The sequence below is a fragment of the Panthera onca genome, chromosome B3 (assembly GCF_046562875.1).
Source record: "Panthera onca isolate mPanOnc1 chromosome B3, mPanOnc1 haplotype 2, whole genome shotgun sequence".
NCBI lineage: Eukaryota > Metazoa > Chordata > Mammalia > Carnivora > Felidae > Panthera > Panthera onca.
In genome coordinates this window covers 94589409-94607241 of record NC_138344.1, presented here as the reverse complement: position 1 = coordinate 94607241, position 17833 = coordinate 94589409, and the positions used below count along the sequence as shown (strand labels likewise).

The following is a 17833-nucleotide window of genomic DNA, read 5'->3' as shown; positions in this document are numbered from 1 at the left end:
AAGCCATCAGATTTAAAAATAATTATGAGCAATTACCAGTTACAAAGAATCCTCTCTATTTATCATTTTCTGTAATGCATAGTGCATTTTTGAAGGTAGGGAATGGCCTAATTTATCTCTCTTGCCCTCAGTTTTAAGCATATTTATCTTTTGAAGGAGCTCTAAAATGTGTGTTAAAATGAATTGGTGTTAGCTCTAAAATAACACATAAGTTTTCATACATGCTGTTCTGCTTTTGTTATTCCCAGGATGTTTTGCTATTGATTTAAGGGATAGTGCATTTATGCACACATATAAATGTATTTGGATAAACTGTTTTAAGAGCGAGTAGGCAAGGACACAAATATGTTACAGAACAGAAGAATTTCAGGAATTTGGGAATCTCTGAGTTAACTTTAAACTATAACACTCTCTCTCTCCTCCTTGTTATTTTTAGTTTCTGTAACAAATGTTTAGAGTGCAATATTCAACTTTTAAAGGTAAAAATCTAAATTGATTTCTTATGCCCAAATAACCGTTTTCCAGTTTTACTCTACATTATTTTTAAAAAGACATACAAAAATGAAATGGAATTTACATAATAACATAGAGTTAAGTTAAAGAATTGATCCCGTTTCCCAGAAATGATGTTATAGATTATTATTTTTTATCAAATAACCTAGTCATATTTTAGTAAAGATCTTAGTACTTTATTTGATGGTTTGACTCTTGTAATTCTTTCTTATTATAGCAAAAAAGAAAGTGCTTCTTTTGCAGTCCTTATTTCTTCCAGTATTCTCAAATCTAGCCCAGATTCCTACCTTGTTGAAATTTTATCATAATTTGAGTCACTAGGAAGCAGAACTATCTTGCTCCTAGTTTTTTAGTTTTTTTTTTAAGTTTTTTACATGTGAGACTTTACATACTTAATCAGTGACCATCAGCTATTTCTATATTTCACTGCCTGAGTAACACATACAGTAAGTCAGGGGAAGGGAAGTTAAACACAGAAACAAGGGAAACTTTCATATCTTTTTCCAAAGAGGTGAGTAGAAAATTCTCTTTTTGATACAGATTTATCTTAATGATTCTTAGAAGATTAGAATCAGGTTAGAATCAGGTTAGAAAACCAAATTGCATGAAGATCAGAACAATGCAAGATACTCGAAAACTACATTTAACCAAATGCTACATGAGCAACCTTAGGTTAAGTTCCCATTCACTTATGTATTTATGAGGCAGCAAGAACGGAACCCATGTTTCTTTGCAACTGGACTTGTAGCTTGTGTAGCAGGGAAAATATGAATGCCACTTAGAGAATGATTTTCTATTTTGTTCTTTCATCTTACACTTTGTGTTCTATTGAATCCCTCAGAGACTATTCTTGTGCCATAGCAACACCTGCTGGGAGAGTGAAGTTCGAACAGCCACACTGTTGCCTGCCAAAGTTGTTTTCCTGATTGAATGGCACGGCATGTCCTCCATCTTCCAATACTAAACCCTCCAGAGTTGCTACCCTCCAAGATCCTGCCTCTCCCCATATATTCCAAATAACTAACAATACCATTGTAATAAGATTTTCTAAAAGTCTTTCAGAAGTAAGCAGTGTATATGTATGTGTGCTTGCAGGTACATTTCCCCTTAGAATTTCCAAATGCAAATGCCAGGGTACTGCAACCTCATGTTTGTTTTTCACACGTTCTTTCTTCTGGTTTTATTGCTAGACTTGCAAAATCTTGTCAATTCTGTTTTGTTTGCATCTCATAACTTACTGTAGGTGAGTCAGTAAAAAAAAAAAATGTGTGTCAGTGCAAAATTTTTTAAAAAGGCAATCTTTTATTTACAGAGTGTGATAAGACAAGTATTTATGTGTATTCATATCATGGACAAAAACAGTAGGCTTACCATCTGGCATAAGGAAACGTTTAAAAATAAGTGCGTGTTTCATATATGATTTACCCACGAGGCTATAAGTAATACAAGTCTTAGAATATGGGTCCCCGTGGACATTCTATTGTAGAGCCAAATAGCCTCTTCTTTACTGCTAATAGAAGAAAGCCATAGCATGGACAAATTACTCAATACTATTCAAATGCTTCTGATATTTTACCTCCCTATATAATTACTGTGATCAAATTAAAATCTAGTAGAATTGCTAACTTTATAAAAACCAATTGGATTGTTGTGGTTTTTTTTAATTAAAAATTGAAATTGTTAGTTCATGTGTGAAAAATGATCTTGAAATTCATACACTTTATAATTAAGCCTTGGATCATCAAGAGGTAATTATTCATCAATAGTTCTTACTTTGGTTACTTAGTAACTGTCATTGGTGCTCTATGAATCACTTAAGAATTTATCAAGCACCTCTGAAATACTTATTTTTTTTCCTCTGAAATACTTTAAAATGTCACATGGTGTGGGAGCTCCTGAGGAAGTAGATAAAACCTGGTGCTGACCCCAGGACATCTGAGCTACTTTGTAAGGGAGAGAGGCATTTTGTTCTGGCATATGTAGAATGAATTGGATATGCTGTAATTCGGAGACATGGAGAATGAATAAAAGACACAGAATTCAAAAAGACTTAAGGGAACAAGAAACTTAAATTGGGCCTTAATACAATGGGGGATGATTGGACGGGTATTATGAGGGTAACATCATTTCTGTAGAGAAGGAAGGAAGAGAATGAGCCAAGTATATTAAAAGAACCCAAAGACCTGGCTAAATTGAATAGAGGACTTTTCACAGAAAAATTGCAGCTTAATAAAGTTTGGCAGGTAAGGGGCAAAACAAGCAATGGGATTTAGACCTCTATCCTAGAAAACAAGTAACTACTGAAGATATTTGAATGGTGGAATGACACGTTTTACTAAAGACTATTCAGAAATGGTAAGAACTTTTAAGGAGGGGAAACATTAATCAATGAGATTTTAGTAATTCATTTGTAAGGGGGAAAAAAATCCAGAAGGAAGTGCAGCATTCAGTATATTTGTATTATATGACATTGCATTAAATTATATTAAAATGTTGCTCAGAGAAGTTCTGCATATTTTAAAACAAACTACAAAAACATTCTATGTGCTACATATCCTATAATTCACATATTGTCTATCTCTGTGATTTAACAAAACAGGAGTTGTTTCCAATAAGTATCCATTGGTGATTTCTATTCCTTTCATGGGAAATGAACTATAGAATGTTGCTGTCTTTCATCAAAAATTATGTTCCCGGTCATGGTCTCTTAAAGGAGGCCAGTATCAGCAGGTTCATTCATAAGTGAGAAGTCTTTAGAATGCTGGATTTCTTTATCACCTTGAAAATCTTTTAAGCACATCTTACTAAATATTTAGTAATTGACACATATTAATTAAGCTTATTAGTTTAAAAGTATTTTGGTGGCTTGGATTGGAATTACTTTTAAATGAATAGAATTCTCGAAATTCCCTTATATAGTCATATGAATATTCCCCAATGGCCATAGACCTCACTTTCTTATATGTTTCATGTATTAAAGCAGTTACTCCTACTTTCAGTTGTGTGTTCATATCAGCTGTGAGGTTTATATTACATTAGATTAGAAAATTTCCAATATTAGGGTATGGAAGTTTTAAATATAGATTACAATAATTATATTATTCTCACTTATATTGGGTATACTTTTTTGAGTGGAAGAGAAATGAGACATGCTGACAATTTCACTTAACTAATAGTTTATCTTGCTTTTCCTTAGTCCATTGTGAGAAGTCATTACTGATGTGCCGTCAGTAAGTGTTGCAATTGCAAGCTATTTAGTTCTGTATGTCCATGTAAAATTATTTTGTGATTTCTCATAACTTCACATTTTGAATATATCTATGTGCCCGTCTCATACTTATAAAGCTAATCTGTAATATGTTAGCAAAAATGAGATTGAGGACTGCTGATGTGAACGCTGAGAAAGCACTGTAGTGTGATAGAATATCTTTACTTTAAAATTATGTGGTCTGAAATAAGGATGTTACTAACCTTGGCGTCTCAATCAGTAGATCACCAAGGATGAAACTCACATCCAGTTTATAGTAAATTTTTAAAATTCACATGTTGTTTTTGAAGGTTACCAAAACAAAAACAAAAAACAAACAAAACAGAGTTGATTCATTTGAATTAGTTATATCTACAAATTCAGTATTTACTTGAGTCTTTCTTATATTCCTTTATATACATCCAGTCAACTTGAGAATTCCTGAAGTGTGACCTCTAGGGGTCATTTTTATAAACACACATTTTTCTGATTTTTTTTTTAATGTTTCAAATACAGATTATACATATTACTTTAAAACATACATAGGTGTTATAAACGATTTCTCCCTAAAATTCAAGTATAATTAAATAATGACATACCTATTTTAGGATTCTTGAAAAATGGGAGTCTGGTTGTCCTTCTGGAGAAAACTCTACTTACTACTTAGTTTATTATGTTTTTTATGTTAAAAGAAATATATATTTTCTTTTAATATCTCTTATTAAAACACACTATAAATAGTTATGTGTTTTAAACCATTGTCTGTAGTTAGCATATTCTGATGTCTTTGTTTCAGATCACATGATATTTTCTCATACAGTTCAGATGAACTAACCTTCCCCTGCATTCTTGTGAGTGAGAAAATAGGCCAGTCATTTTCTGAGTAATGACTAAAGATTAAATTTCGTCAGCTTCCTTCCTACTGAAGAAATAAAATCATTTGAATTTTCGATATTTGTTTTATTTTATGGTCTGTGATACTATGGAAATGTTGACAGAAAACTAGTTTGAATTACTTGTCACATATTTATTGTTTAGAATGAGAAACTTTGGTGTCATATCATGCTTTTCAAGTTTCTCTGATTATAGCATCTTCCACGGTAGCATTTCAGATAGCACAAATAAAAATAGGGGCATGTATAACCTATATGTCATAGAAGGTAGCTTTGTGTTTTTACCAGGAGGAAATTTTTTTCTACTGAGTACATTATGGATAAATGTGGATCTCAGAGGGGCAGACATTTCCATTTTTTCTACTTAGTTTGATGCTTTCACTGGAGACAATGTTTCAAGAAAAAATAATTCAGTTGATTAACAAAAGGATGGAAAAAACATCATGACATAATTTTTTTTTTTTGTGCCCCCCACCCTTTTTAAATATAGTTGACACACAATGTTACATTAGTTCCAGGTGTACAACATAGTGATTCAACAAGTTTATACCTTATGCTATGCTCAGGGCAAGTATAGCTACCATCTGCATCATGACATAATTAAATGGCATGTCCTCAAGCTAGCTCTTTCTGTTGTATTTGTTTTGTTTCGTTTTGTTTTGTTTTAATTTACAGCTTATCTATTTGAATTTTTAAATGAAAGGTGAAAGAAAAGATAAACTGGTGGGTCCTTTTTTTGACTCTCAACTTTCTCACACACCCACACACTTCTCAAGATATACCGCATCTGAAATCCATGCTAACAATATATTTTGCAGAAGATTCTGCTACTTGTATGGGCTACTAGTTATAGAAGTAATACTACATTTCATGATTTATCACTTTTATAATGTTCATGATTTGTCTCTATTATGTTTATGTCTATTATACTCATAGCCTTTTATCTTCTTATCTTTTACCCTTTTTGCCCTCTCTCCCTCCCTTCCTTCTTCAATGTCATGACTTCCTGGTCTCTGCCAAGCAGGAAAGCAGGGCACTTTAGAGATAGAATAAGATACTCTGTCTTTGAGGAGCTTGTCTTTTCAGGAGCATAGAAGTGGGAGAAAATGTAAGGCAAAGCCACAAGTACAGGTCAAACAAATATACAGTGTAATATGTGTTCAGGAAGAGTGAGCAATCAACCCAGCCTTAGTGGTAGGCAGTTATTACAAAAATGATAATATTTGAACTGAATCTCAACACATGAGGCAAGCAGGAGCCACTAGAATTCAGCAAGGGCCAGACATGCTGAACATAGAAAAGAAGTGCTTGTTCAAGGGCACTGAAGTTCACCAGTCAGTGAAACTGCAAGAGAATGAGTGTTAAAGGAGTAAGCGTTTCTCAGACTGTGTTGAACAGAATGCTATGTCCAGGTGATACATTTGTGTTATTAAAAAATGGAGTTTTTATCAAATGAGCTTTGGAAAATTGGTTGCATTAACATTTTAGATTTCTCTGAGCTTCTTGGAACCTATGATGTACTAATATGCATTGTCCATATTGTAGAAGAATGAAAGATGACAGGAAATATACAAAGAAAGTAAAATTCATCAATAATCCCACACTCAGAGGGAACCACTGTTAGTGTTTTGGTATAGTTCCTTCTGGATTTTCTTTTCCTCTAGATTTTTCCTGTATAAGCCTCCTATTCTCCTCTAAATCAGTGCAAAATTGCCTCCCTTTCTTAATTTGTACATTCAGTCTAACATGTTTTACTGAGTTCTTACTATGTGTGAAATAGAGTGCTGTATACTAACAATGTAAAGATATATTTTCTTCCTTTCAAGAAGCTCCTTGCTAACATTCGCCAGCATATGTCTTTTTGATATAAAATTTTGATACTGCTGTTTATAGTGCTCAGTAACATCTTTTACTCAATCATAGTGATAATAGCTATTCATACTATTCACTAGAATGCTTTTTCTTAGCAATTTCAGCATCTTTATCAATAAATGTAGGTGTATTACATCATCATCTAAAAGGCTGCATCATATTTTATAATGTGACTGAACCACCATTTATTTAATGGATCCATCAGGCTGTTTTCAATCTTTTTTTAAAAAATTAAAACAGTATTATGAGCACTCTCAATGAGTACTGTAGTTTTCATAGTGACATGAACAAAATTGTATTTAAAATGATAAAGCTTATAGCAGGGTAGTAGGAAGCCTGGAAGAATTAGACTGGTGACAGAGACCACTTATTGTAGTGTCACAAGAAGAGAAAATGATGAATTCTACTGAGAAGTCTGCCTCTAGCCAAGAAAAGAAATAGGCAGATATGAGAGACATTTTTGATAGAGGAAACAACGCAGCTGATTAGAAGTGGTGAGCAAGAGGAAATGGTAAAACAAAATTCTGTAGCTTTCAGTTAGCAGATGAGGTGTGTTGATAACTACCAACTAAGTCAAGAAATAAACAGTGCTTTGGTTTGGGGATTTGAAAGACTTTGGGGATATAGAAGTGGGCTATAATCATAGACTGAAAGAGCCTTGGGATAAAGTTAGAATTTGTGTTATCAACATATAAAAGAGAGAAATTCATGAGAAAAAATGAGATCTCGTAACAAGAATATGTATAGTAATAATAAGAGAGTTGACTGAAGAATTCTAAAGAATGGAAAATTTAATGTGGAGAGAGAAGACAAGCCTATGAAAACTGTGGGAAGTTGTAAGGTCTTCCTGGCCAAGAAAGTTGCAAAGAAAGATTCACTCTGATTTCAAGATTTAAAAGCCTCATGGAAGAGATGGAAACAATATTTTAGTTGAGTGTTGCTGTTTAGCAAAAATTGGGCTAATTTATTTTAAAAATCTATTTTTAAGTCATCTGGATTAAAATTGAGTCTTGCATTTATGTAATTTTGATTTTGTAGGGAGGAAAGTTTACCTAAATAAATAACATAAATAAATTTATAAAGGGAGTTTTTGAACTATGTAGCATGATAAACAACAACAAAAAGTTATATAGCTAGTCCATTATGTATTTTGTATTAGAATGGCCTAATGTAATAAAGTCTCTGAATATTCTTCTTACTAATTCAGGAAATACACTTTCATTTAGCACCACTTCTTTCCTTAACGTTTTACTATTTGTTTTTAGGGTCATAACATTAATAACCTTGGAGCTTATAAAGTACAAATTCTTATTTTCAAAAATGAAGAAATTAATACTCAGAGTGATTAAGGTTGGCCAAGGTCATGTGACTTATTTTTGGAAGAGATGGGAGGAATATTTCAAAAACTAATACTCCATTGAATAATATTTTAATTTATAATTTATTTTCTTTTATTTCATGTAGATTTATCAGAATTTGGAGATATGTTTGGATAGCTATATTTTATAAGCAGTTTTGACTTATACATATGAAGTATTCCAATATAGACAGAGATTTTGAAGACAACTATAGATCTGTAAGATATAAGATAGATAAGGTCATTTGCAAAGGGTGTGTAATTTACCATTTTAAATTCTACCTTGGCTCTTTTTATTGTCCCTGAGACAGTGACCAAGAGATGGACAGGGAAAATTGGTCCATTTTGTCCCTAGGAGCACAGAGGCCATGAGCAGGAGGAGTGGGGTCCGGTGTTAGCTCAAGTTATTCATTCCAGACACCATAGTTTACTGGAGGCTCAACATTGGCCAACTGCTCTAAATTAGCCTCAATTTGAATTTTGATCAAATCAAAGTGTTTTTCCTCTCTTATTCTCAATGTTCTCATTTGTTAAATTTTAATATTAAATATTTAATCCTTAGGATTATCAAGGAAGTAAAATGTCAAACCTCTAATTATGCCTGGCACATAGTAGGAGCACAATTAATGTTAAGTGCAGATATTGTTGCTGTTATTCTGTATGCTTTCTCATGGAGGGTGAATAAATATTACATCTTCCCAATCCTTTTGTAAGATGCCGCTTAGAATTGCATCATTCCCTTGTGGTTCATTTCAAAAAGAACAAATTATTGGGGCGCCTGGGTGGCTCAGTCAGTTGAGCGTCTGACTCCGGCTCAGGTCATGATCTCGCAGTTGGTGAGTTCGAGCCCCCTGTCAGGCTCTGTGCTGATAGCTCAGAGCCTGGAGCCTGCTTTGGATTCTGTGTCTCCCTCTCTCTCTGCCCCTCCCCCGCTTATGCTCTGTCTCTGTCTCTCAAAAATGAATGAATGTTAAAAAAAATTTAAAAAACTAATTATTTAACTAAGTAATTTAATTTTTTAATATTTACAGAAGTTAATCAAATAATTGATCATGTAAGTTTTAAAAATGTAGGCATTTTAAAATATATTTTATTGCCAAATTCTAGAATGTATATATCTACTTCAAGAAAGTGGTGGTTAATGAAGTCATATGATTTTTGTCTTTCTCTGACTGACTAATTTCACTTAGCATAATACCCTCTAGTTCCGTCCACATAGTTGCAAATAGCAAGATTTCATTCTTTTTGATTGCTGAGTATACTCCATCTTCTTTATCCATTCATCCATTAATTCATATGAGGACTTTAAGAGACAAAACAGATGAACATAAGGGAAGGGACACAAAAATAATATAAAAACAGTGAGGGGGACAAAACAGAAGAGCCTCATAAATATGGAGAACAAACTGAGGGTTACAGGAGGGGTTGTGGGAGGGGGGATGGGCTAAACGAGTAAGGGGCACTAAGGAATCTACTCCTGAAATCATTGTTGCACTATATACTAACCAATTTGGATGTAAATTAAAAAAAAAATAAAAATAAAATTTAAAAAAAATTAAATTCAAGGAAGTGGTGGTTAATATTTCATATTTTTTTCTAATTTCTAAGATGTATGCATTATTTAAGTAACTTTTTTAAAAATAAGAAGCAAATGAAGGAATTAAATGAAAGGAAAAAAACCTGAAGATACTTAAATAGCAAGATAATTAACTTCCCTATCACTTTGGACTCAAATTTATTTTCCTCTATGTGTAACAAGAGCGGTAACAGTTCAACGTTAAGTTGAAAAATAATTTAAAAACTGTTTGTTTTGTTCTCGGGCACTGGAACACAGTAATGCCAAAAGGAAGAATAAAATCTTTGCCTTTTTATCCATATATGCAGTGATACCTCTAAAGGAAGCATATGATGTTTCCCAGAAGGGTAGAATTATTCCTATATTTCTGGTTATTCCTATTCTGGCATTCTAAGTTAGCCTTTGTTTTTTGATAGACATTTTAATTGCCCAAATACAATGGATTTCATATATATTTGTGTAAGAAATAAAAGTCTCCAGCGGAATAGGTAATGTTTCTGAAACAACACACTGAACAGTATTTGCCTCTTACTGGTTGATACTTTTCACTAAACCCTAACATAAATATATTCCAGCACAGTAAATTTCATGTAAAATGAATGTCTCATAAATGTCTTCAGTAAACTAAAAAATTAGCTTTACTTGAAAAAATTACAATTATTTTATTTTTGTAATATGTTCTCGAAAATTCACTTAAAATTAATTCCACAGAAATAGGGGCAAATTGTGACAAACTACTTATACTTATCTCAAAATGTCTTAAAAGGAAATTATGTGAAATTAAAATGTTAAAAATATTAAAAGTCCAAAAGAGAAGAATATAGTGGATTGTCAGAGTGTGGCATTCTAAGTCTGTTGTTGCATTCCATTTCCATCAGGGAGAAAACAAACCCTAAATGTTAGCAATTTGGCAACATTTTGTACACCAGAGTCAAAACTTCTGATTTTCTATCAGAGGTCCTTTGTTTTCCTTTTCCTATTACTTGCGTTTACTGTGCCTGCTAAGTCGAAAATGTCTCTTATCCCTTTCTTAGAGCATCTTTGGGTAAGAGATAACAACATAGGAAACAAGACTGAAAAGCTGGATCCTACCCTCAGCAAGCAGGATCACTCTTCTATGAAATGCAGATGTTAAAAACCCAGCTAATGACTGATCATGACAAGTCATTGAGTAGATTGTTCTTATGTTGACCTTTCATGTTCCAATTTAATGCTTTCTTTATTTTGCTAATGTTGTTTAAATACCTCATCTGTGAGAGTCATAGGAAAACAATTCAGAATTCTTTTAAGTGAGAGTATGTGCCACTTACTCCCAAGGTCTCTATTATTTTTGTCATCTGAATTGTCACACTTCTTCAACCAGCAGAAATTGTTTCCTTATGATTTTCTGTGTTTGGATATGCTTTACCAGTTTATACTAACCTTGAAAAATTTTCTTTTTCCCATTTCAAGTTCCACCCAATCTGACTGTTCCACAGGAAAAATCACCTCTGGTCACCAGAGAAGGGGACACAATAGAACTGCAGTGTCAAGTAACTGGAAAACCTAAACCCATCATCCTCTGGTCTAGAGCGGATAAAGAAGTTGCAATGCCTGATGGGTCAATGCAAATGGAGAGTTATGATGGAACACTGAGGATTGTGAATGTATCTAGAGAAATGTCAGGAATGTACAGGTGTCAGACCAGCCAATACAATGGATTTAACGTGAAACCAAGAGAAGCCTTGGTGCAGCTCATCGTGCAATGTAAGTAATGTTTTTGTCTGTTTCTACTGGGGACAAAAGGAAAGAAAAGATGTGATAATTCAGCTAGTAAAATGAGGTGAATTTTGGTGTTGGATTAGGGTAAAATATTTCTATATCGTCACTACCCGATTTAAATTATAGTTTTCCCTTAAATCTGCTTATTGCTTGAGTTAGAAGTAATAGAAAAGAACAGTATCAGTGTGGTGTGTGTGTGTGTGTGTGTGTGTGTGTGTGTGTGTGTGTGTGTGTGTGTTTTGATTATGATGGTATTATGTGGTTGGTTAATGCCAAAGCGTCAACAAATCTAATGGTGAAAAACTGGCTATGTGCAATGAAGCAGAGTGGAGACGGCAAGTAATTGCTAATTCAGATTACAATACTCTTGTCTTCACAATTCTTGTTTCTACTTCAGGCTATTGCTTGCCCTTTGCCCAAATTATCCACCTACTCCAGTGCACCCCTCTGCTTAAATTGTGGAAACCTCATCATTAAACTGCTATGTTTGCATATCTGAAGCTGTAAGAGTAGATTACACAATTTTCTAGTCATATTGAGATAATTCACATATTAGGTACTGAATTTTTGCTTGATTTTGGTAACAGATAATTGTTTCACTGTGAGAGTTAAATATAATAGATTTTTAACTATTTTTATTGAAATCACTGTTACACTTCTAACAAAAAACTGGAGACATTGTGTGCTTTGAATTTGCTTTTAATATTAAAAGTACCTAAATTCATAAAGGTAAGAAAAAATTTAATGATGTCCTGATGTTGGGATATTAGAGGATGCCCTGGTAAATTGGATGGCAGGTGGTACAGATAGGGCCAAAAGAGAAGAAGCAAACTAAACACAATCTTTTCAAACTCTGGTAACGCTGCTGTAAATTTTAATTGATGTGGATTTTGTTAAATACATGTTGGCAAAGTCTTTAAGAATATGAATGAATTAGATGAAAGTACACACTTCAATAAGAAATGATGTTGTTTTCTTTCTATGGTTCTGTAACTCAGAAAATGGAAAACAGAATTTAGTCCAAAAATGTCTCTTTTTATATTAGATTTAAGGATGTCAGCAAATTGGATTAACTGACTTTAAATTTGAAAGAATAGTTGAGATATGGAAAGATTATGTTTGGGACTAATAAAAAGTTCATTTATGTCTGAGGTGTGTGAGTGAGGTTGGGAGGAACAAGGTTCTGGGTGCTGTTTATCGATTCCCTCTCTCCATTCTGTAGAAACTCAGATTCTAGTGTGCTGTTTGCCCTAAAAATATGCAAACTGATATTTGCATAGGATAAAATATTTAGTCAAATACCTTGGCTGATTTCCAGTTGATTATTACTTTGTCTGGGTTTCTTTTTCCCCAATAATAAAGCATTTAGATAGCAAGTTCTATTCAACAGTTTAGTATTGCTTTTTCCTTACTGGTCTTTGTACTCATGACAAGCTCATGGGTAGGAGGTTCATGTGAAAATAGGTTCCAGAAAGAAAAAGAGAAAAGAATAAAAAAAAGAGGAAAAAAAAAAAAGATACTTTCAAGTGACCATAGAGGAAACTGCAGTTTGGAATACTTCATTTTGTTGGTAATCCCAGAATTCTGTGCTTCCTCTAGAGTTAGGCACAAAGCCTGTGTTCGTAAAGGCTAGTTTCAGGGAAACTAGTGTCATGCTGCTCACACCTCTCTGGGGAATCTGTGATACAAATAAAAGCCATAGAACCCATTGATTATAAGGAATTTTGAAATAAAGTTTTAAGAACCAGGATCTCTAATCTCCATAGAATATACTAACCTTCAGAATTCTATTGGCGAGCTTTTTTTTTTCTTTGCTTCTTAAAAAGTCCCATAGGAAACATTAAGTTCAGCACAAGGTTTAAAAATTCAATCTCATAATAGTGAATGAAAATAAATACTGGCACGGTTCTCTCTAGTGTCACAGGATGTAATTGACTAAAAGACACAGATAGACATAGGCAGAGTCTAGTTCATTTAATGTAAATAAAAAGATCTACATCCCAAGGTGACTTCCCAGAGCAGGGGATAGCATCTAACAGCACTTCCTCTTGGAGGCAAGCTTCCCTGGCCTACTGGGGAAGTCTTTCCAGTTCCAGGTGAGGATGCCATCATGTCTTTCAAGAAGCTTCCTTTCATGTATTCCCACTTCTTGTGAAGAATCTAATTCTGTGTCTGAGCATTTGCCAAGTACAAGTAACTGGTAACAACTCCAGATTATTCCTGAGTGAATCAAACGTTGATCTTCCAGGCACATAATACCTGCTAGCAAGTCCAACCTGCATGCCTACCTAAGGCTTATTCCTGCAAAACTAATGTGTGTGTATATATATATATAAAGCTCATACTCCTTGCTTCCTACATGACTGGTTTTTATTATTTAGGTTTCAGGAGTATCTGAGAACTTGTTGCATAGAGTTTGAGACCTGAAAGTGTTCAAGTATACGAAGAAGATGCCAAATTATTCTAACACTAATAAAACACCTCTTTCAGGACTTGAACTCTACACTTTAGTTTATGATTTCTTTTCTTAGAATATTTATTACATTGGAAACTTCTGGGGCAAATCTGTTTTTCACACACATGCACACATAATATACACATTTATATATAATTTTATGTCTGAAGTGTAAAAGAATGAAAAAGAGATTGTCATAGTAAATTGGAAACCAACAAAAATCTAGTATCTCTAAGGCACATTTTTCCCCTTGTTTACTTTTACTGTGTCCAATTAAACAGTCACCAGTCAAAAGGACTAAAGGAGCACAGAAGTAATTGTTGAGATTGTACGTGCCAAAATATAAATAGTATATATATTTCCATATTATATAGATAATGGACTACTTTGTGGGTTTAATGTTCTAAATTGCCAAATGAGATTTAATTTTAGCTAACGTTGAATTAAAATTATGAAGCAATCATCTTATTAAAACCTTTTGAATTATTTGCTATCTCAAGTTAATTTGCATACTCTTAAAGAACGATTTAACAAGTGACAGAAGCCTCAAGGTATTTTATACCATTCTATAGCCTGTTACGAGAAGCTACATCACCAAAATGAAATAGTTTAAATTACTAAATTCTTGTGTACATTGCTTGATCCTGGAAAACAAACAAACAAAACTATTTTATCATAATATTTTTAACTTTTACATTTGCCAATTATCATACATGATATGGGCCAGAATAAGTAGCTGCAAATATAATTATAAAAGTTTGAAAAATAATGATTTAAAGTTAATCTAAACTTTTAAAAATTTGCTAGGTAAAACTACAAAGTGCAATATGAAGTTTTAATAATCTTCAAATTTTTAACCATTACTTAATTTCATCTCTGGGTATTTGGAACTGTATAATTCTTTTGTTAAGTTTCCAGCTCATTTTTATTTGAAACTGATTTATTCTCCTACAATAGAATCTTTGAAAAGAGTTATATGTGTTAACTGATCCATATCATTTAAAAATCATAGTGTGTATAGAGCTTATTGAACAAAACTAGAACAATTTCCTAACAAAGTTATAGTAATAAAATGATAAAAATTAAATGATTTAATTGACCCATTAGAGTAGTGATTGTTTAAATCTTGATTAAATAAAAGTCCCATTGGATGAATAAATTCAAATATATTTGAAAGAAGGAACTAAGATATGCCTATTGTCCCCCTAAAGGAAATTGTTGTTTTTCTTATATATGTATTATATAAGTATACTTATATGATGTATACTTATGTACTTACGTACTCTGAACATTATGTACTCTGAATTTAATTTCATAAACTGTAAATAGTTTCATCTCAGAGCACTGGTAATATCTTTCAGTTAAGTGAGTATATTTTGAAATACAATTTTCTTGAAAATCAGTTGGAGAAGATATATACTGCATTGAATGTTACTTTTATTATCAAAGCTTCATTATATATATGCACATTTGTTGCACCTACCATACAAATAGGAGAAAATCAAATTTAATTTCATATACAGGGAATCTACTCAGACTTGGAAATTCCAAAGACAGTCTGGCAAAGTGAGGTCCCTTATCATTTGGAATGAAGGCAGAGGCAGGTAGTAGTCTGGGACTTCAAAGGGAAAGAATGCAATTCACAGGAAAATCAAAAAGAGTAAATGTTTGGTAAGCAAATATTTGTTGCGTTATTGGGAAACAGTGGGACACAGAAGATTTTGATCAAACAGGCCTTGCTAGGTTCCTCCCAGTCTATCATACCCTAGTTTATAGCATAATGTAATTATCTATGGTGATAGCTCTCTTTCTGGAACAGGTTCTCTTTCTAAATTCTTTGTAGGCAGTTGAGGGGGGGAAGTAAAGAGGTTTTCCTGAATCTGCTGGGTCTAGATTGCTTTTTAACTCAAAATAATCTTCCTGCCAAAGTGGCCCATCTTGGGGTGGCCTACCCTTGGTCCCTACAAGAAGATCATGGAACTTATACAGGAAAAGAAACTTAAATACAGATTAGAATGTAATGCTCACTATTGTTAAGACAAGTTATTGAGTAATTTTGTGTAACGTTGAGATGTATAGAATTACTATTGCGTGAATATAACTACTTTTTGGATTTTTTTAAACAGCAAAATTGCCCTGAAAATGATAGTGGGGCTAGAGATTAATCTAAAGTTAATACAAGAGACAAAGTAACTATTGATAAAAGAGGATGCAAGCAATTTGCCTTCACACAGGAAGATGTTAAAGCTATCCAAAGGAATTTATAATTAAATGGACAAGAATTTTAACTTATTAGCAGAACAATAAAAGGGCTTCCAGCTCAGTAGCCTACTTACCCAGATGCTTTTCCTATTTTCCATATTAATTCAGTCTATCCCTTCTCAACCTTCTAGACAAGATTATTTGGTGTTGACTCATTAGCTAGGCTCCTTTATTCCCTTCTCCTGTTTCCACCAATTTGTCAACTGCCAAGTCCTGGCTAAATCCCCTCCCTTTAGAAAGCCTCTTGGTACTGGAGAAGGGTACTGATTGTGACCCATTTCTAGAGTCTCAATACTTAGGAAAAGTTCATCACTTTTTAAAAGTCTGCCTGGTAAGAAATTATTAACTTCATTATTAACTTCATTAACCCACTAGAATATAGGTTGGGAAAAGCTTTTAAGTTTACTAACAATATGATATTTTAAGCATTCATTTTTCATATTTTATGTTTAAGGATTATTGCATAGAATTTAGCATTTATTATACAGAGTTCTTTTATTTGAATTAAATGGCTATGTTGTTGTTTGCAGCAGTTATTATAAACATTAATCAACTGAACCCTAAGGTAATGTTAATATTATAAAAACAATATTTATGCTATTTTCTCTGATCCTACCTTTCCTGTCCCCCAGATAGTTAAGATCTTCTCTTTGGAAAGAAGAAGCAATACTCTTATAAGTTGGTGTACAATTTAAACTGTATAAAATAAAACTCTCGAATTTCTACTTCAACTCAATATGTCATATAAATATATCTTACCTCATTTCCCAGTGGATTTAATGAGGAATTATAATGGAGCTGCCTTGAAAACAGATGTGTTTTGGGGCGCCTGGGTGGCTCAGTCGGTTGAGCGCCGACTTCGGCTCAGGTCACTATCTCGCGGTCCGTGAGTTCGAGCCCCGCATTGGGCCCCTGTGCTGACAGCTCAGAGCCCGGAGCCTGTTTCAGATTCTGTGTCTCCCTCTCTCTGACCCTCCCCCATTCATGCTCTGTCTCTCTCTGTCTCAAAAATGAATAAAAACGTTAAAAAAAATTTAAAAAAAAAGAAAACAGGTGTGTTTAAACATTTTATTTTTGTATTACTCCTGAACATTTGAAAATTGAACTTCCCAAGTGGATATGTTTTTCTGCAGAAAGTATTTAGGATGAATTTACTTGAGCTGAGCTGCTCCTGCCCTCCCAGGTAATCAGTCTCTTTGCTCCCTGTTTTCTCCCTCTTCCAGAGAGGATAGCATGGTAGATAACCATCTAAGGGAGTTATCAGAGACAACAGAAAATCTCTCTCTTTTTTAAATTTTTTTAATGTTTTTTTTTTGAAAGAGAGAGAGAGAGCACAAGCAGGGGAGGAGCAGAGAGAGGGTGACAGAGGATATGAAGCAGGCTCTGTGCTGAGAGCAGAGAGCCTGACGCGGGGCTCAAACCCATAAGCCATGAGATCATGACCTGAGCTGAAGTAGGATGCCCAACTCACTGAGCCACCCAGGGGCCCTAAAACTCTCTTTCTAAAGAGCTTCTCAATGTAGAATACAGATGTGCTGTCTTTATTGAACAGTCAAGTACAGATTATCTGGAAAGAGGATAGGTTTATTCAGAATAAAGATCATGTAAAGAAACTATATCCATAATTTATTTCATTGTTGCTATTTTAATGTAGATACAAGCATGGTTTGATATTTAGAAAGCCTTAAACATTAAAAGTTTTGTTTTCAGTGTCCATATAAAGAGGTGGAATGGGCGGGGGGCAGCCAGTTTTAGAAGGATGATTAAAAGTAGTCCAATTTAAACAGTCAAGTCTTGTGTTTATTGATATTGTCAAGTTAAGTACTTAGGCCCACCCCGGTAGTGCAGAAAAAAAATTAAGTGTAAATAACAGCATTTCCATAATACTGAAAAGATA

At 33.5% G+C, this 17833-nt stretch overlaps 1 protein-coding gene across 1 annotated transcript in view; it reads left to right on the top strand.

The window, feature by feature from the left end:
- MDGA2 (MAM domain containing glycosylphosphatidylinositol anchor 2) overlaps positions 1-17833 on the top strand; it is an 867659-nt gene that overhangs the window by 647628 nt on the left and 202198 nt on the right. Inside the window, exon 8 of the mRNA XM_060619633.3 lies at positions 10911-11204. Coding sequence (XP_060475616.1) covers positions 10911-11204 — 294 coding nt within the window. The remainder of the gene's footprint in view (positions 1-10910; positions 11205-17833) is intronic.